Genomic DNA, 20,177 nt, shown 5'->3' on the forward strand with positions numbered 1-20,177 from the left:
TGAGACTCACTGCAGCTGTATGCCACGCTGCTCAGGTGGAAGCAGTTCTGTGTCTAGACCAAACCAAAACCACAGGCATGAAGAGCATTTGCAAGCTGTAAATGTAGGCACTTTGAAGTTTAGATATTTCTGGGGTAGAATTATACACCTAAAATCTGCTCAACTCAAATGTATCAGTCTGTCTTGAACCTGTACCCTACCACCATACAAGATACAAACTGGATACACCATAATCCAGTTACAGAATTTTGACATACTTAACATTAATCCCGATGGCAAATAGTAAATTTTGCTACTGACTTCAGTATCATTGCTTACATTCCACAAGAGTTTGGTTGGTTTGTTTTTTAACTTTTCAATAGGAATTTTATTAGAATGAATAGAGGCTTCATGATTCTTGTGAATTGTCAAGCCTCTGAATTTCCTGGTTTGGTTCATGTAGGCATTAATCACCACATACTGTATTAACATGGTTCTTAGAACTTGGTAAACAATCTTGCTGGACAGTCTTCTGGTCTTAGGAAGTGGCACTTTATATCCACATCAAAGATAAAATGACCATAACTGTAAAAGAAAAAAACCTAGGCAGAAAGGACTTTGAAAATTTAATAGCTTTTGTTGGTTTTCAGCTTGCTAACAGTGATCCTGCCAAAAGAATGTATAATTGTGTTTTACAGTCATGACTAATTGAATTTTAAAGATAATCTCAAAGGAGCAATCTCCTACCTTCTCATTGCTCATTCTTCCCTCCACCAGACCCAAACGTTATTACATATATTAATCAGTAAGTGTAAATATGAAAGTAAAAAATTTTATGCAAAACATGAATTTATTTAAAGGGTAACATAACAGAAAATCTCTCTTGAATTTCCAAATTTGACTTAACCATTCTGACATAAAGCATATTTAAGTGCAAATCTTCCTACACAAAGACTTGCAGACAGAAATTTACCATGTTCTAGTGTAAAGGATTCCAAACACAACCAATTACAACTGAACTAAGAATGAAGAACTAGTTAAACTTGCACGATTCAGTATGAATAAACTTGAAACAAAGAGTAGATCTTTTTCCCAAATGATCTGTTTAAGAATTTGAAGCACTGATATTTGCAAATAGATTTCTTAAAAATATATATCCCATTTCAGAACAAAAGCATTGCAAAGCATAAATAAATTTCATTGGAAAGAAAAAATAACGTTCTCTGAAGAAGTGAATGCAATAGGCCAGCACCTCAGTCACTACTAGAACTGTCTGAACTATCAGAAGATGAACTTTTTTCCTTTCGTCTCTTCTTTTTCTCCTTTTTATGATGTTTTCCTTTCTTAGATTTATTCTTTTTTTCCTTTTCCCTTTCTTTTTTGTGTGATTTTTGGTTATTTGACTTTGGCCTGTCCTCTTCAGCTGCACTCGATGAGGAAGATCTAGTTTAAAAAAAAAATAATACAGATTGTTACATAATTAAAGAAGGAAAATACCATAATGTTTTGGTCTGAATTTCAGTATTTACATGATATCACAAATCAAATTTAGTGTAGAATTGTACAGTAGCATTCACTGAAAAGCTTATGATATCTCAGTCTGCATGTTCAACTGCATGACAACCCTTCTACTTAGACTACAGTGCCACAAAAGGAGTACGTTTATACTACAGATTAATTAACAATGGCATACATAGGCAAGTTGTGTGTTTTTCAACCTTCAATGAGAAAAAGACTAAGAGTACAGACCAACAGAAAACTGTCCACAGCGTGACAGTAAGAGCTTCTGTTTTTCAAAATATCACATGATCAATAACAATGCTACAGTAATGCCTTCAGACAAATCTTGATGCATTTCTCGAAAACAAAAATCCAAGAGAGGGAGATATGACAAATTTGGATGCTATTGAATCTGGTAAAATTGGTCTCTAACCAGCAGTGATGAGAGATTACATACACAGAAGAATTACGATGACAACAAAAGTCATGATTGTTATACTTGAGGGCAGTTTTGCACTATTGGTACATGATTAAATATTAATTACTTGCATGTAATGTCTACAGCTTGCAGGTTGACTCCTTTCTACTGTCTTCATAAGTGTAAGTTAGAGCTACACTATGTAAATAAGGAAGGGGGAAAATGCCAATAAAACCAGGGATAAATCCTGCTTCTTTATTTCTGAATTATTTATTCTTTATTTTCTGAATTATTTCTGAATATTTCTTATTGTGGCCTCCAAATACATTAAAAATTTCCTAGCTCTCAGTGCAGTTCCTGGGATATTGTCTCATCAACAGTTCTAGTGACTAACGAGTCTATATTCTCATCTAAGTTAGTCAGTCAGCAGGCTGACTCAGATTCACAATAAATTTGGGTATCATGACATTTTGCTTTGAAACTGGAGTAACACTTTTTTTAGGCTTCTACAACAACAGGAACATTAAAACTCAACACATGCTAAGTAAAGCTACAGAAGTTTTCCTTTTGATAGTTACATGTTCCTCAGACTGTGTGTGTGTGTGTGCAGGGAATCTTAAAGTGTCTCTGAATGGCAGGGAGGCTCCATGTTAGCTAAGCGGGGAACCAAACCCATATAATCCTCCTTACTCCTTGTTGTTTTCCCTCCACATCTTGCCTAGTGTTGGATAGTCAAAGGGAGCATTGCTTTCTCACAGCTGCAGACCTCCAGCTTGCTAGAGCTTTCTAGACTTCCACAGTGCTAACTCCACAGCAGAAATCCTGTGGCTTTACCATTACTCAAGGAACAAACAAGTTCTCATTGGAAAACAGGAAGCTTTTCAAACCACAGATGTACTTGTAAATAAAGCTGCATCAAAAGAAGCCTATGTTTTCTGAGAAACAACCCAAACATCAGAAATATTTCTAAAGTTCTGTTTTGAAATGAAAATAGGTATGTGATAGTTACCTTTTCCTTGGTCTCTTTAATTTTGTTTTTTCTTTGCTTTTTCTTTTTTGTTTCCTTTTCTCTTCCTCCTCATTTAAACCTATAGATAAAAAGTTACAGTTTAGAAACACTTATCTGAATTAAAATCAGCATTAAAAGAGTGTCTTCAACAGCAACATAAAGTTAATAAAAAATTCTTGTTAAAAGTTTCTTTCCTTCCTCCAAATTCTGGTCTAGTACAATTGTTTCAGAAACACTTTGCAGAGTAGCAAGACTTTTTATACTATTTTCATTCTAATGACTTTGATCTAAGCACTGTGAATGAAGGAAGGCCCGTAAGATATAGCAAAAAGTTGTGACTTTTCCTACATGTTTATATCAGCTTTACATTCTCATATCCATTCTTCTGTATTTTAAAAGCCCAAGTCTGAAAACAGGTCATGTAACTGGAATGTACAAAAAACCCACCCCAAAACCAATTCCTTCAGGCTTACCTGAATTACTTTCACAATACTCAACTGATGCTCCACAAATATCCATGCTGTAACTAAGATAAATTTGAGTTAATTGCCAATACACTGTCTACAAAAATCGGCAGGAGTCACCCCTCATCTAGTCATGTTTGTTTCCTGCCCTAACACGTATAGTATCTTCATCTTTCACTTACAAAAAATATTTTTAGCACACTGGATGGAATTTCTGACCTTCAACTTTTCTATACTTATAGAAAGTTTATATATATACTTATAGAAAAGTGTGTATATATATATATATGAACTATATATATACTTATATAGTTCAAAAAGTATTTTTGAATTTTCTGAAATGTAAATCCACTACATAAATACACATGACAATGTCAGCTAACAGGAAGATACTGACTTTACAATTTATCCTTAAAACAGATAGCTATTTTTAAGCATTTCATCTTATTTCTATCATATGATTAACTTTCCAAAGAGTCTGCATGCTAGTGCAGTTATTCATTTGCTAACACACACAGAAATTACTGGCCTGTATGTAAAAGAATTCAGTAACAGTTACAAAAAGCAAAATACTTTGGAGCAATTAAAAACCATGAACAAGAATGTGTGAACATTTAAGAAAACAGTGCAAAAATCTAAGTGCAAACAGTGCAAAATTATTGAGAAGATGAGGCCACTTGAAAATGGCAAAATCTTGCCTGTATTATTGACAGTTAAAGATAGGTATCTCTTTACAGTATGCATAGCAGCCACAGCGTGAAAAAGAACAGATAATGAACAGGGATATTACAAGTTCAAGTAAACAGCTGTTCTTCCTGCAGATGTTAACCTTCAATCAGTTTAGAGCCAAAAAACCACCTTACATTCAAAAGTACAAAGTAAGTGGGAACAAGTTTTTCCCAAAGAGATTTATTCCGAGAAAGGACTGTCATAGTACCAGTTCAGCACTTTTGACAAGCAGACTATCCACTTCTTTTGAAGTGTTCCAGCAAATGACAGGGTTCTATCTATCACTCCTCCTTCCTAAATAGCACCTTTAGCAGGAACTGAATGGCAAGTCTGGAATGTGAGAGCAGCAGAACAAAAAGACATTTCAAATGGGAGATGGGAAGAACGCTCATTTAAAACATGTTGTGGTGGAACAACCTCCCCTTCTTACTTAAGTTAACACCCTCTTTGGAGTCCAAATTCAAATGAATTCAAGTATCTGCTAAATAGCCATCTATTCTCTCTCTGACAAACAGCTGGTACTCAGACCTTCCAAACAGAGCATATTACTTCTCCAAATATGAATGTTTAAATTCAATTCATTACCTGTTTCAGTCAAAATACTACTTAGAAACTGGAGAGAAATTCAGCTGTCTTATTTGTCATTAGTTTTAAGAGTTACGATCAACTTTAAGACATTTAACTTACATGCCATTATCAAAAGATCAACTCAAAGCATCCATGTAATTTTCTCCTAAGCAGCAGCTTAGTAGAAGTCTTATAATCTTTTGTATTTAGGAGCCCTTTTTGAGATGTTCCAAGTGGGTACATGATTAATTTCCTATGAAAGAATTAATAATAATAAAAAAAGATGCGGGTGTATCAAACCTCTAAAGTCTGAAGACATGAAGTAAAAGACCTACTGACGTGTGGAATTAGACTCTATAACTCGAAAGTTATAAAGTAGGTATGTTTATTGCGCGCAGATGCACGGGGGATCACTCCTCCACAAGCGTGCATGCCCGAAGTGACGAACCATCTCACATTTATACAATAAAACAAATGAATATTCAATTAACGCCTATACATATTCGTTACCTAAACCCGCTTACTCTCGCTTCGTATGTTAATTAGCTTATCAGTCCTTTGCCTGGAATGTGGTGGTCTTGCAGGTTTGTAGGTGATTCATGTTCTTGTGACCATCTGATCTTCTCCAGCAAGGAGACTTAGCACTCCCTCCCTCTAGATAGCATTGGAATATCTCTCATCCTTTTCTCATTCTTTTTTAAATAGCCCCTTTGTTAGAGAAAGAATGGCAGGCATCTCCCCGTCTCCCCTTTGTTAGAGGAAGAGGGGCAGGCATCTCCTCAAAACTGTAGGCGTCTCCTCAAAGCTGTGTGCCTATGTGACCAGACATCGCACCCATGACTAGTCACCATACCCACATTCCTGAGCAGACATATACAATCACAATCGATGTCCATTGTCCCCATTTCACACTATTTCTCCATATCACTACTTTTAAAGTTCAGGCTAAAAGAACTAATAATAGTTATCAAAAAGGAAAAAAATGAGAGTTCCAGTACTTCGGAAGACCATTATCCCATTTACTCTAAGAAAAAAAAAACAAACAAAAAACCACCTTACTCTTTTTATCACGCATGGCTTGCAGTCTCTGTAGTTCCTCTTCCTCACTGTCTTCACTGCTAGTGCTGCTAACATCTAAAACAATATCTCTTTGAGGATCTACTCGGAGGAAGTTTCGACATTCAAATGTCAGATGACCAGCTGAACAAAACAAATATTCGGAAGAAAAATTACAATTTACCAAAAAGTATCAGAAACTAAAGAACATCCATCCTAGTATTACTCAGTTTTGATAAGTGAAAAAAGGCTAGGCTGCAATCTGTGAACAAGGAGGGAGGAGGCTTACTCTGAAAAAGCCTCAAAAAATTTAACAGGTCATGTAATGTTATTCCATTTAATGCTGCTTTATGACCTCTTTCTTAGTTCTGTTAAAGATTTTGTCCAACCTTTGCCTTCTATTTTTTTAATGGTCTCCGATCCTTCCTAAAGAAATTACCTAACGGCATTAAGTGAAATACTTAAAAAACTACAGCAAGTGTTTTATATTGCTTTTTGTCTCCCTCTAGTGAAACAGAATAATGCTATTTGCTTATGAGACATAATCTTTAACAACCAGTATTTAATACCGACTAAGCTACTACTTCACTAGTATTTTTAGTTTTCTAAATTACATTTCAATAATCATAACCAGAGTTAGAAATCTTGTGCTAAATAACCTATTGGAATAATAAAGAGAAATAAAACAAACCGAAGAAAATGGTTTGAGAGACACTAAGCTGAAGACACATGAATTCAAGTAGCAATTGAAATAAACTCATCCTCTTTACATCAAAATTCATATCATTATCAAAATCTGGAAGACAGCTTTTAGGAACTTAAATACAGGTTGGTGATTTGACAAGTTTCCTTTTCGTCCAGAAAGCTTCTGATCCTTACTTCACGTAGTAATGAAGCACTAAATCTATACTGATATCCATGCTTCTTTGGAAGAACAGATACACAAAAGCAATTCACTGCCAAAATTTGTTGGGGACAAAGTCCACAGCAAAAGAAGAAAGCAAGCTTTTTTCCCCCTTCACCCCACAAAATGCTCATTAAACAAAATAGATTAAATCAGTCTGTTAAAAAAGTTCCACACAATTCACTGCAAAACAGTGTCCATTCCTTCACTGTTCTAAAAATAAGTTAGCAATTAACAAATAAAAATGTTCATCAAGACCTGTCTCCATTCATCAGGAGACTAGCCACACACATGCTCATCTGATCTGAGGATAATGCAAAAGCCTGAGCTAAATGCTAAGTACGTAACTTATAAGTAACAAAATTAACTGTTTCTTGAAATACAGAAGCCAAAAAGACGTGTGTTTTCTTAGCGTAGAAGATCATACAGATTTAAAATTATTTTTCCTTTTAAAACAGACTGGACTTGAGCTGAAATGCCCAAGTTCACAGTGAGACTCAAAAGAAGTACAAATGATAATCTCAGTAGGTATCAAAGACCATGCTTTCAATTTAAAGTTTCTCAAGTAATTGCATTGCAAATTTAGTATATATGACTGCAATAGCATATGTTAGCATATGTTTCTTTTTTTTTCTGAGAAACTCAAGGGTTTTCAAAAGCAGCGATAGGTGTGAAGAGCCAGAGAATGAGTAGGAAATAGGAAATAAATAAATAAGTAAAATATGATAATTTAAACTGACAATGTCTGGACAACAAGGGAGAACACTATTTTATTCCCACTGCCAAAGGCAGTTCCAACATCACAAATTGAAGAAAACATTTTAACTTCATATCGCTTACTACAGACTTACGGTAGCCACACTTCTTGCATCCTGCTCTGATGTTATCCTTATTTCCACCTGAGAAAGAAAATTTCATTGATTAGGTTGCTACACTGAACTCTGAAGTTTCTTTTAAACCTGGCTTGCTACTATTAATACACAGACAGGACTCATCACTCCTCAGAGTACTAAGTACACTAATATATCTCCTGAAAAAAATTAAAGAACAGCAAAACATGCATTTCTAAGGTCACTTTTCTGTGCAGTAATCTGTCAGAACAAATTTGGCTAGTATAAGCTGATATGAATTATTGAGTTTCACATAGCTTATTGCTAAATCCTCAAATGATTTATTATGACCTTTCTGTTATAATTTTAATAGTTATTCCACTTCTCTGAAAGATTATGCATTTGCTTAGTTACAGTATGCACAGTATTACCAAATAGCTATCTGACATTCCAGTGATTCGTAACTGTGCACTACAACTTGTACCACAAATGCATGGATGTTGACAGACATTCACTGGAAACTCTGAAGTAATTTATATTTTAATTACAAGAGCTGTCTTAAAAGGCAAATAAATTAAAAAAAAAAAGCTCAACAGTCACTCCTGGAAAGTGACAAAAGACAGACAGAAGCAATTAAAAATAGAAAAAGCTAAACAAATAGTTAAATGATTCTGAATCCAGGCAACATGGCACCAAATACAAAGAGTTAGTGAGTGCAAGAAAGCAAGTGTAGACTAAAGTGAACAGAGTAACAGAAAAGTCCATACGTGCTATGCATGAAGGAGGACCAGAACAGCGCAAATTTTAGGTATAGAAAGTGTTTGATTTTCCCATCTGAGCCCACAGTTAAGATAAATAGACATAGCAGGACATGACTTGGAAGAAAAGAAACCACACAGGCCTGCCCCCCCCCCCTCCCACCCCAACAGATCAGTCTTAAGTTTAATCATCTGAGCTTATTCGTAACAAAAATCAGAATCGAATTTCCAAAATGAAAGGGTGCCCTTCTATCTTCCAACTGAACAGAGTACGAAAACCCCCAATGACTGAAACAGTTACATACGGTTTTCTGAGTAACTACGTCTTTATCTAAATAATTAAGCAAACATAACAAGAAATCTGTGACAGAGAATCAGAACGGGGGTACATCAGCTGCAGGAATTTAAACTTTGATTTACTGGGACAAGTACAGTCTTCAGAAAATTCCACTCCAAACAACAGAGAAACCTTCAAACCCTAGACTGAAAAAATACCTTAGAAACTTGGACAACTTTGGTGTATGCCCCAAAGAGTACTGGAAGGCTAAGCAATAAAGATACAGACATTCCATTATGACAGTTTTCTGCAGATCCCAGAACCTTAGTATTACATATCTCCTTTGAGGTCTATAAACTCGGCAGTGTTTAGGTGTCTGTTTTATGACTATTATTTTGAGGGAAACCTACCAGAGCTGAGGTGGGGAACATGGAAGAAAATTTTAAGAAGAACAAAAATATACCTGTATCTTTCAATGCCATGTCAAAAAAATACTCAAAACAGCATCTGCTTGTCCACTACACCTCAGAACTAGAAAGCAAGATCACCTAAGCTACCAACTTTGTCTCACCTTTCTGAAATACTCAGTAAACTTCAGTCCTACTGAGTAACTGACCTGTAGGTAAAGAAAGATTTGGTATTCCATGCAGGGGAGGTCAGTACAGTCATGCGCACACAACAAAATCTCCTTTAATATGTGCAGGTGCCATTTTTCAGGATTTCCAATAGCAAGACCCAGCAGATGACAAGAATATTGTCATCACATACTCCCACCAAGCTCCTGAGACAGAATTTTTATTATTAATTTTGGTTTTAAATAATAGTGTTAGCAGCACGGTTTTAGACTAGATGAAGTTTTACATTATTACAAGCAAAGAAATTACTATAAGATTCCTTTTCTCACTCCCTTCTTCCCAGCTGTTAAATTCTCAAGAATGTTAACAACTGACACAGCAGCAACCATCACTAAGCCCCGCATTCACTCAGTGGAGCACCAGGCTGCAAAAAAAGCTTTGGAAACCTTTTAACACAAACACAAAATGTCTTCCTCTAGAACCCCTTCTAGAATGGGAGCAAGCTTATTAAGATCTTAAGAGAAGGTTATGAAAGCTCAGGCTTGTTCAGCCGTTCTCCAAGCAAACATTCCTCACGTCTCAGTATAAAGAAAAAAGTGACAGAGCAGTAGCTGTGTGTTTGGCTAACACAGACCTGAACACCTCGGAAACTGCAAGCATGTCTACCCGCCCAGCCTCGCCACCGTTCTCAACGGGTCCATTTAAGTAACAACGCAGTAGAACACAAACGTTAATCCAAGCACAACAGGCGAGGAGGAAAAAACAAGGCTGACACCACCCCCCTTTGGATCTACCTTTGAAGAAGGCACCTTACACCAACAGACAATAGGAAGGCAGCACTCGGCTACCGCTCAACCAGAGCGCTTGGGGAGAAGCCCCGCAGGCCTAAACGGAAGCGACAGCAAGGCTGCGCTCACCGGCGGCTGGCCTGACATTGCCCACCGCCACCCGACCGCCTCCCTCCCTCCCTCCCTCCATCCCGCAGCCCCACGCCAGCCGGTTTGGAAACGCCGGTGTGCGGAGCGGGAGCGCTCCCGCGGGGGCAGCCCTGGCGGCCTCAGGGAGAGGCGCCCCCCCCCGGCCTCACCCTTTGCGGCGCGCCCTCCCCGCAGAATTTTCCATCAACCCGCCGCTTCTTTCCCCTTCCCCACACGCGGGCCCTGGGGGCAGCCGGCTGCTGCTCCTTCCCTCCCGGCTAACCCGGCTGGGAGCCCCTTACCCGGCAGAGCCATGGCGCCCGCCGCCACCGTCCTTGCCGGCCCAGCCCAGGCCTGCAGGGGCGCCTCTCGCCACCAGAAGGCTTTTCCCGGCGCACCCTCGGACCGTGCAATTTAGTGAGAGGACGGGGGGCGGCTCCCTACCGCGGGGGAGCCACGGGGAGGAACTGCGGGTGTTTATAGAAGCCTCCAGGTCCTCCTCAAAGCAGTTCGTTCGTCACTGACTCCCGCGGAGACTCCGACCGGGAACTTACCCCTTCGTCCTCCCTCCTGGCTTGAGCAGCCGCCCCCACACCCTCCCGGGCTACGTAAAGGCGCACAAGATGGCGGGGGGTCGGGGTGGTAGGAAACGTTAGGGGCGAAGCGTGGTCGAACATCGGCGCCTGCCGGGACGCTCCTTTCCTGACCATGAGCAACATTTACATCCAGGAGCCCCCCACCAACGGCAAGGTGAGGCTCGGCAGGGGCCACAGCCCGCCGGGCTAGGCTAGGCTGTCGGCTGCCGGGGAGTGGTAACTGCGCCGTGGGTGAGGGGGCTGCGCGCGGTGCGTGGGCGCGGAGCTGCCGCTGCGGGTGGGCGCGTCCCCCGGGGCGGGGGGAGGAGGCCGCTCCGTGGGGCTTTTTATGGGGGGGCCTCCTGCCTCGGGAGCGCGGCTGAGGAGGCTGTGGGGGCCCGCGGCTGAGGAGGCTGTGGGGGCCCGCGGGGTAGGGGAGCGCGCTCCGGGGGTGGGGGGCGTCCGCGCTGCGGTTGCATTGAACGGGGGATGTGTAGAAGTTGTATGTTGCGGGCGTGGAGGGGACGGGCGAGGGGTGCGTGCGGGACGTGGGCGGTGGTCGTTCCCGTGTTGTGGTGCCGAGGCGATGCAGCGCTTAACGTCGAGCACCCGAGTCGAAGCACGACGTGCGCCGCGTGGGTACGGTAACACGGAGCAGGCCTTGGAGCGATTCATTTCGTGCCCTCTGTTCCTGGGTCTGTCGTAGGTTTTTAATTTTCTTACGATTTGCCGCTGAATTTATTACTTTTAAGAGAGGTATATGCCTTTGGAGATTTATGGCTTAATTTGCCCCCCGCCCCCCCCCCCCCTCCCCCCATGTTGCTTCACTGTGGAAGTGATAAAGGATATCTAAGTGTCATGTGTCAGGTACCAGGTCATTGGCGTTGTATATATATACTTCCGACTCAAAACGTGTATGAAGTTCTAGCAGTACTATCTAGAGCTAACGGTAGCTACCTGGCACATTTGAATGTCTGCTACTGTTGCTAATATAATAAATTCAGGAGAGGTTTTTTTTTTTTTTAATTCCACGAGATAGTCTTTGATTGGTGATGACGTTACGATAAAACTGATGTTGTATATGTCTATATTTTTTATAGGTTTTGCTGAGAACAACAGCAGGAGATATAGATATTGAATTATGGTCAAAAGAAGCACCAAAAGCATGTCGAAATTTCATCCAACTTTGTATGGAAGGTAATGATTGAACAGGATAGGAGTTCCTGTAATTATTTTGTGTGCCATCTTTGTGCCTTTTTTGTAAAATACAGGCCATAATCATGTTTTAACTTTAATATGTTAATGTGTTTATTTGTATTTAGAAAATATTAACACTCAGACAGTGTTTTTAAGGAACACTGTGGAAAAAATGTAAAAATTTTAGATGGTGTTCTCAGATGTAGCATATGATGTAATTTTACTGAAAAGTTGTATGTCAGAGGCTTGGGAAGGCTTATTTTCAGCAAGTCTCTATGAAGTATAACTACTTCTTTAATGAAATGGTAATGATTCAATATTGGACATCCTCCAAAATTCTCATTTCTGTTTTACATATACTACCTTTTCATTTTTTTCAGTGTTTCATTTGGTGTAGTTTTTTGTTGATGGAAGCTCTGTAACACTTCACTGAAGCAGTGGGTACCAGAATGAGAAGCTCCCTATTGGGAAAACTGTAACAAGAAATGTGGAGGACCTGGTGCCTTTATGTATTTTCTAGGTGCTGTTATTATTCCATTTATGCGTTTATAGAGCAGCTAAGAGTTCTTTTAGCCCTCCTCTGTTCAGTGAAAATGGCAGCCTAGCATTTGTGCTTCCAGCACAGATCTAGCCTGTTCTGTGTTCTTACACCTAATGTGGAGATGTGGAGATTTTTTTTTGCAATGGTATATCAATTTTTTAGCCCTTGGTAACACCTAAGAAGTTGGTTATCCTCAGTGATGAAGAACTAGGCTTTATTTCCTTTCTGAATTTGTCTGACTGCTGTGTAGGATCCTATGTTTTGTGTAATAAATTTGAGTATTTCTCGTGTGAGTATCCTGGCATGTAACCATCCATGAACATACCTAGCTATGCTGCAACATTGTCATGCAGCATGCTGCAGATTTATTTTTAGTTATTTATTTTTTAAAAAAAGTCAACTGGAAATACTGTCAAGTTAAGTTTTACTTTTTTAATGATCTCATAACCCTTGTCTGATAGATGAAAGAAGATAACTTAGGGAACAAAATGTACCATGTATTTAATTCTGTGAATATTAGCAGTTTGGGTACAGTGTAGGTAGTGAAGGGGGTAATGCCTGTGCTGCATGTGGGTGAGTAAAAGTGCTAATTATTTGGTGTATGGCTATGGCTAATGATTAAGTGTGAGATGCTGGCTGGGAAAGAGTATAGTCATTTTAGCTTTCCTTTTAATTGATGCACATTGGTAGCATCATTCCTTTGATAAAACTTAATAGCTGAAAAGAAAACAATTCATTAGGATCATCTTGTTGATGTGGTGTCTTTTGCAACAGAAATGTATAACACTATGGGTTTCTTTTCATAAATGCCATCAGCAATACTTTGTAGCTAAGTCAAACGGAGCAAGACAGTGGAAGAGGAGGGAGGTCAGTGGAAGTAGCACAGTACTTGCTTTTTGGAACTTCAGTCGCTGGACATCTCTGCATAATGTATATGAAAGCTTGATTTTGAGACCACTTACATGTATTTAATAATTTTCTTTTTTTTTTTTTTACTAGAGTATTACAATAACACAATATTTCACAGAGTAGTACCTGGCTTTATAGTGCAGGGAGGTGATCCCACTGGTACTGGGTCAGGTGGAGAGTCAATCTATGGAGCACCCTTCAAGGTACATGTCTGTATATCTTATGCATTAGTTTTCGGTCATTCTCTATCGGTTGTTCTTTCTACTGTGTTAGGTTGTTAGGAAAAAAAACCCCATATATTAGTAAATGCAGCATTTTACATGTACAGTAATTGCTTTCACATGTTGCTTCAGTATTCCTGAATATGCCTTTTTGAATTGAGAGTTTTTAAATCTAGCTGTTCTGATATTACAATAAATGCATAATCTTAGTTGCATGAACTTCACAAGGAAAAATAGGGGAGGGGAAGAGTGAAGAGTAGGTATTGATACGTGGCAAACTCAGATACAATGTGCTTAAACAATGTACACTTCTGTATCTCATTCACCAAAGGTTTCTGAATGTTGTGTATGTGTTCATTGGTATGATTGATATCAGCATGCCTTATCTCTAACCAGGAGACTCAAGTCCTGAGTAAAATTACACAGCACACTAGCTGTGTTCTGTTCTGCCTGATAGTTTTAGTTCATGTGGGGCAGGCACATTTAACTGGTTACTGAAGCTGCATAGCCTGTCTCTGGGCCTTCCATCTCCCTGCTGCTAGGGTAGACTCAAACATATACCATGTACGTGAAGTTTGTTGGAAAGGTTGGGTGCTAAAGCAGAGAATAAACAAATATTGCCAATGCTGTAGTAGCATTGCTGCTTAAAATTAGTGGTATCTTAATATTGCAGTGTTTAGAATTGTGGTGATACTGCCATGGTATTAATATATCACTCATCACTTTCATCTTGCTTTGAAAGTAGTCCTGTTCTGGACTTGCGGTCTTATGGTCCAGAAAATGTTCTTCCTATGGAGTTTTGCAGTGCTGTACTATTATAACTTGTTACTGAACTTCCAGTTATTTTACATGAATTATAAATTCTCAGCTAAATACACTGGTTAAGAAGAATGATAGCTTTACAAGAAATGTATGAAATGCCGTTACTTATAGAAATGCTTTGGATTTTATTCATATTGCAGGGATAAAAAATTGCAACAAAAATAATAAGTGATTATTAGGCAATAATTGGAAAAAGAAAGTTAACAAGACAGAACTTAGAGTTTTTATTAAATCATGTGTCTTTCTGTTATTGACGTACTAGTTTCTAATTTTTTTCTTTTGGTGCTTGTTGGTTGTGTGTTTATGGTTTCTTTTGAGAGGAGATTGTTGTTTGCATTATTATGCGCAGTGAGATGAGAAAACTGACTAAAAATCTTTTCTGCTGAAACTAGAAGCTTTTAAATATAATTGTGGCATTAAGTTTCAAAATACTTTGTTTCTATTACTGTCTGAATTTAAAAGAAAATTAACAGCATATTTTCTGCATGTGCATATTGATATAAATAAGCCATAGGTAAAGAAGTGGAAGAAATAGTTACATACTTAAATCATGTTCTTGTAACTTCTGTCTTTGCCAGGATGAGTTCCACTCACGATTGCGATTTAATCGAAGAGGACTTGTTGCTATGGCAAATGCTGGTCCCCATGATAATGGGAGTCAATTTTTCTTTACATTGGGTCGTGCTGATGAACTTAATAGCAAGCACACAATCTTTGGAAAGGTCTGCTACACGAACTAGAGTCCCAGTCCAAGTTTGACAGAAACTACTATAAAATTCTCTGTTCAAAGGCTGTTTCAATGTTCTTTGCTGCTATGTACATTTGAAATTTATTTCACTGATTTCTGAGTAATCTCCGTTCTGTTTTCTACCTATTGTTTGCATGATTATCTATTTTGCTGTTGTTGTTCTTCTAAATTAGATTTTTGTGCTTCCTTTGAATAATATTACCAATATTACGGCTTTTGTTTTATTAATCAATTCATCTAATACTAGTGCCATTTTAGAAAATTCTGTTCGGAAAATCTAATTACCCGAGAAGAATCAGGAAAACGAAAAACATAGGATGAGTTTACCTTCTCATGATTTACTGAAAAGAAGATAAACCAACTATTTTTTTTTTATTTCAGTGTCTTTTTATTTTCCTGTTTCACAACTTTGTAAAAATTTTACACCTTCCCGTGCATATGCTCTCAAACATGCAGGTTTAGGTACCTGTATTCCTTCAAATTTTGCTGTTAAATTTAAAAACCCACCTTGTACCTGCTGTCTTACATGCTTACAGTATTTTCTATATAATTTGTATTTTCAAAATTCTTTGCAAAGTAATTGTCTTGCATTTTGCAGAACAATTAACAAAAAATACAAGCAAGGACTTTGAAACCTTCTTTATAAATTTGACAGGTTACAGGGGATACAATATATAACATGTTGCGCTTGGCTGAAGTAGAAGTTGACAAGGAAGAGAGACCGCTCAGTCCACACAAAATAAGAAGTAGTGAGGTGGGTATGTTCAAGTTTGAAATTACAGAAGTATTTTGGTTTTGTATGAAAACTTGCCATGTCTTTTTAAATTTCATTTTAAAATATTGAATCATTTAATTATAACAAAATACTTAATAAAAGTGTGTCTAAAATACTACTGTTTTATAGGTTTTGTTTAATCCTTTTGATGACATTGTTCCAAGACCAAATAGAAAGCTGAAGAAGGACAAACCAGAAGAAGAAACTAGAAAGTCCAAAGTAAAAGGCACAAAGTAAATATATGTAGCATAAGTGGTGGTTAATTTTCTTTCATCTTTAATTTGCAGCTTTGTAATTTTCAATTTTTGCTTTGGAAAGGCAAGGCTTTACCAAAATGCAGAGAGGAATGTTCTCTCACTTGTCAGACAGGGAAGTAGGTTTTGCCTAGATCATAGAAATCTAGTTATTCTGATTGAAGTCCTTACTGTGCATGGGCGGAGCTGTAACTGTTTTATGATGATAGTTTGTTGCAAAGGAGAAGTAAAAGGTAGTTTAAGCCTTTCCACATAGGCAAGAATGTGCAATCATTCTCTTGTGACTGAAATGACACTGAAGTTAATACCTAATAATAACTGGGTTGAGGTGTTTCAACTTACTATCAGCTACCAATTCTCTCCTGCTAAAATAATTAGCAAAAGACAGGTATGTACAAAAAATATTTTTAATATATTATATAATTATTTATTTTATATATACATATAATTATTTATATATATATGAGAAACAAAAATAAATAAATAAATAAGTTTTGACACGGGAAATCTCAGTTTCTGTGAATGAAATTTGGTAGCCATAAACATGCAATGAAAATTAATAGGAAATGTGAAGTGTGTATGCTGTCAGTTCTGCTAGATAGAAATATGACATGACTGACTAGTTCCAGCATAGTGGAGTAATAAATCTTGGAAGGGGGGGAATCATTATTTCTTTTAATTACATCCTGTGAATGTTGTGCTATTGATGTCTTTCTGAATAGACATATCTTGAAATTTTTGTGTTTGGTAGTTGAATGCTGCTCTGTTGGGGGAAAAAAACCCCTGAAAAAATGCAACTGATCTATTTTCAGAGCTGTCAGCATTTGAGAGTGTAAAAGTTAGTCAAGGCAGAATTTCTGAAATTCCTTATCATTTTCTAAGTGATGCTTAGCTATCCTGATTGGCTTGTTTCAGAAAGAGAATAGAACACTCTTCTCTAAATATTCATGGTTTATTGCAAAACAAGTTGTTTGAAATTGGTACATTTAGCAGGACAGAAAGTTTTTTGAAGAATTGCATACAATATGAAAGTAATATGTTTAAAGTCTTTTGAATGTTAATAAGAAAGTGTTTAAAGTTTTACTAGAACATGTGTTTTCTTACTTAAAGAAATTTTAACCTGCTTTCCTTTGGGGAGGAAGCTGAAGAAGAAGAGGAGGAAGTCAGTAGAGTTAGTCAGGTACTTAACAAATCATCCCCATTTTTCTTTTCAACTTATTTACCTTTTTTGCATGTTTGTGAAAACTAATGTTCTTAATCTTGTTCTTGGGTCTGAGTTTTGAATAATAAAGCTAGAAAGTACTTCAGTTTTTATGATTCTGCTATTTTAAAGTTGAAAAAACAGAGGTTTTTAACTTCTCTAACTTTGTCAGTGCCTTCAGTACTTGGTGATCTTTTTATATTTCCATAAACATAGTTTCATACTTCATAGTGTAGATCTATGTCTGCTGTTTAAAACTCATGGAGGTGATAGGTACTTTATTCTTCTTTACTTCCATAATAAGAGCGTGATTTGATGGTAAAATACTTCAGGTTTGAAGTAAATCAATTTGTTCTTAGATTCATTTTCTAATGTATATCCATTCTGTGTGCAAAATTAAGTGGGTTATTGTGGGGAAAATAGTGCATTAGCATAGTTTAAATATTGCATTATTGTGAATTGTCCACATTCACAGAACTAGGGTTGCATAGACAGTCTTCGATCTAACATTTCCTTACCTTAATTTGCCACTTAAAATAAGGTTAGTTTAAAAATTTTTTTAATAAGTTGTCCTTCTCATTTTTGCTGCTGACCAAATTATTTCTATAGAACCCTAGGCTTTCTGACTTACTTGTACAGTTTGGGTACCTACCTGCTTCAGTTAGTGATCGGACTACATGGTATCAAGTCCTATACCACATAAGTGAAAAAATGGTCCTCAGGATTTAGGTCAAATATGAAAGACAACACTGAAAAATGATAGACTATCTGACAGTGAGATGGTATCAGTCAGGATGATAGTAGAGGTTTATCATAATAGTAGTTTTGTTTTTCTTTCTTATTTCAACTTCCTAGTTGGACTATGTTTGTTTACCTTATGCTCGTCTGTAGTTCTGTTCCCGGTATACATCTGGTTTTTAATATTGCATTTAGCTCTGTTGCTTTGTTCTTCCATTTCACACCACATACTTGCTTGTCAGCTTGAAATGATCTAAGTAGAACACCTCTTTCATGAAAAGCCCAGTTGCAGTGTTGTCATGCTGTCTTCAACTCAGTCTTGAAATCTCATCCTCGTATTTGTCCTGACTAAATTCTGGACTAGCTGTGGCTGGTAAAATTTCCAAATAAACCCTTCATGAAGAATTTCTATTCATGCTCTACAAGAGAATGATTCCCCCCCCCCCCCCCCCCCCCCAAACCTCATTGCTTGTTTCTAGTAGGTATAGATCAGTATCTGTGTAGTTTTGTACATAATCTGTATGTTCACATACTGTAACTTAAGATTCAGTACTCTTCAGTAAGAAATATTGAAGGTCAAAGTTATTAATGGGTTTCTTTGACGTCTACAAATTCAGAGTCCTGAACTTTTTTTTGGGTTGCTGGATGCAGTAAGTCTTGATTGTTTCAATGTAAGAAGGGTGTACTTTTAAGGACTGAGATTGGGAGGGAAGTCTGCAAATAACTGAGGAATCCTGTAACAGATCTGGGAAAAGGGAGCATTTTCTATGAACTTTTAGTGCAGTGAGGCTGAGGCTAAAATTACCTAAAGAGTAAATGAAAACATGTATTGGGATGAAATTTTTACAGTATTGAATGGTTTCATGTTTATATGCGAAAACTAAGATTTCTTGTCTTAGTCACATCATATTAGCCAAGTGAGCATGGAATTTGAGAATGCCTCCCTAAGTCTTTTCTTGGTCTTCCCCATTAGGATCAGTTTTTCACTCTGGACTTGTTCTGCCTGCACTACACTTAGTCTAAGTAAGCAAATACATTTTGGCTTTGCTGCAATGCATTGCCATACTGTTGTCCCTGAGATTAGGGAATTTTGTGTCCAGGAGTGGCAAGAGTGGAATGGTTGCATGAGGGAGGGCAAGTGAGGAGGCAGGAGGGATTCCAGCACAGGCAGCATGCTCCCCAACAGGGGCACAATCCCACAGGGTCTGGATACAGCAGGCAGAGTTGGTTGCTGGTAACAGGGTGCATCAACAATCCTGAACACAGCAAGCAATTACCAAGACCACACTCTGCATCCAGAGAGTCCAGTCAGGAGCAGCCGGAGACAGGATAGGAAATGGGGCTGGAGACAAGTCAAGGTCTAACAGGCCTATGCAGAAGATAAGGGTTAGACACAAGTACACCTCTGACATAGCTCAGGCATTGAGTGGCTTCTCAGGCCTGAGCTGAAATGTGCTCATGGGCAGAGGAGCTCCATGTAAAACTCCTCAAGGTCTTTAAGGTTATTAGTGCACTCAGGGGCGTGGCAGTGGGGCCACCACTGGTTGTTGATTATTGTTTAAACTAAAGCTTTCAGTGTCCAAACTGCTCATTTAATTGTACTTGTTTGGAGCAGTTTACAAAGGTGGTAAGTACTTGTCTTATGTTTCATCTAGCTCCTGAACACACACAAATTACTCCTTCAAGGAAGCAATTTTTCATGTTGCTGAATGTGTTCATCTCTTTTTCTCTACATAATAAAAAATTCAAAGTTGTGTTTAAGTGAATAAGATTTTATTTTCCACACAACTGCTGTCTTCCTGAAAGAATGTAAAATGCAGAAGCATGGAGATAGGTCACAATATAGGTTATTTCTGTAACAGATTTTAGGTCTGATTCCAGTCTGAAATGTAAGGTGTACTTTTTGGATTAGCATGGTGAATGCTTTCTTACTCTAGTCTTTCTGCCTGAAGATCTTGCGTGTTGTTAGATTTGATTTGCTTGCTTCAGTAGGAGATTCTTGTATGATGTATTGCAGGCTGATGTATTGTACGTTGTTGATTTTTTTTTTTATTATTTTTTTTTCCCACCTAGGAGTCTAGTGTTTTATCAGTTGCTGAGTACTGCTTTGCAGATGGTAGTTCTTTGAGTTTGTCATATGCCATTATTGGAAAGTCAGGTTCTTACCTCCTCCTTCACTCATGTATATATGTGCTAGGCTGTATCTTTATGAT

At 38.0% G+C, this 20,177-nt stretch overlaps 2 protein-coding genes across 2 annotated transcripts in view; one reads left to right on the forward strand and one right to left on the reverse strand.

Annotated features, from left to right (window-relative positions):
* Positions 1 to 343: 343 nt before the first annotated feature.
* Positions 344 to 10,422, reverse strand: SREK1IP1 (SREK1 interacting protein 1). Its single transcript, XM_055698535.1, has 5 exons — positions 10,286 to 10,422; positions 7,478 to 7,525; positions 5,726 to 5,866; positions 2,907 to 2,985; positions 344 to 1,422 (listed from the first exon to the last, which is right to left on the reverse strand). Exons 1-5 carry the CDS (start codon positions 10,296 to 10,298, stop codon positions 1,233 to 1,235), a joined length of 471 nt encoding a protein of 156 aa, XP_055554510.1. The 5' UTR covers positions 10,299 to 10,422; the 3' UTR covers positions 344 to 1,232.
* A 2-nt stretch (positions 10,423 to 10,424) lies between these two features.
* The window catches only part of CWC27 (CWC27 spliceosome associated cyclophilin), a 122,076-nt gene continuing 112,323 nt past the window's right edge, over positions 10,425 to 20,177 (forward strand). Inside the window, exons 1-7 of the mRNA XM_014281333.3 lie at positions 10,425 to 10,733; positions 11,659 to 11,755; positions 13,296 to 13,408; positions 14,827 to 14,970; positions 15,652 to 15,750; positions 15,901 to 16,004; positions 17,136 to 17,205. Of these exons, the coding sequence (XP_014136808.1) occupies positions 10,692 to 10,733; positions 11,659 to 11,755; positions 13,296 to 13,408; positions 14,827 to 14,970; positions 15,652 to 15,750; positions 15,901 to 16,004; positions 17,136 to 17,205 (669 nt within the window). The 5' untranslated portion in view covers positions 10,425 to 10,691. The remainder of the gene's footprint in view (positions 10,734 to 11,658; positions 11,756 to 13,295; positions 13,409 to 14,826; positions 14,971 to 15,651; positions 15,751 to 15,900; positions 16,005 to 17,135; positions 17,206 to 20,177) is intronic.

Source organism: Falco cherrug, chromosome Z, assembly GCF_023634085.1.
Source record: "Falco cherrug isolate bFalChe1 chromosome Z, bFalChe1.pri, whole genome shotgun sequence".
Taxonomy (NCBI): Eukaryota; Metazoa; Chordata; class Aves; order Falconiformes; family Falconidae; genus Falco; species Falco cherrug.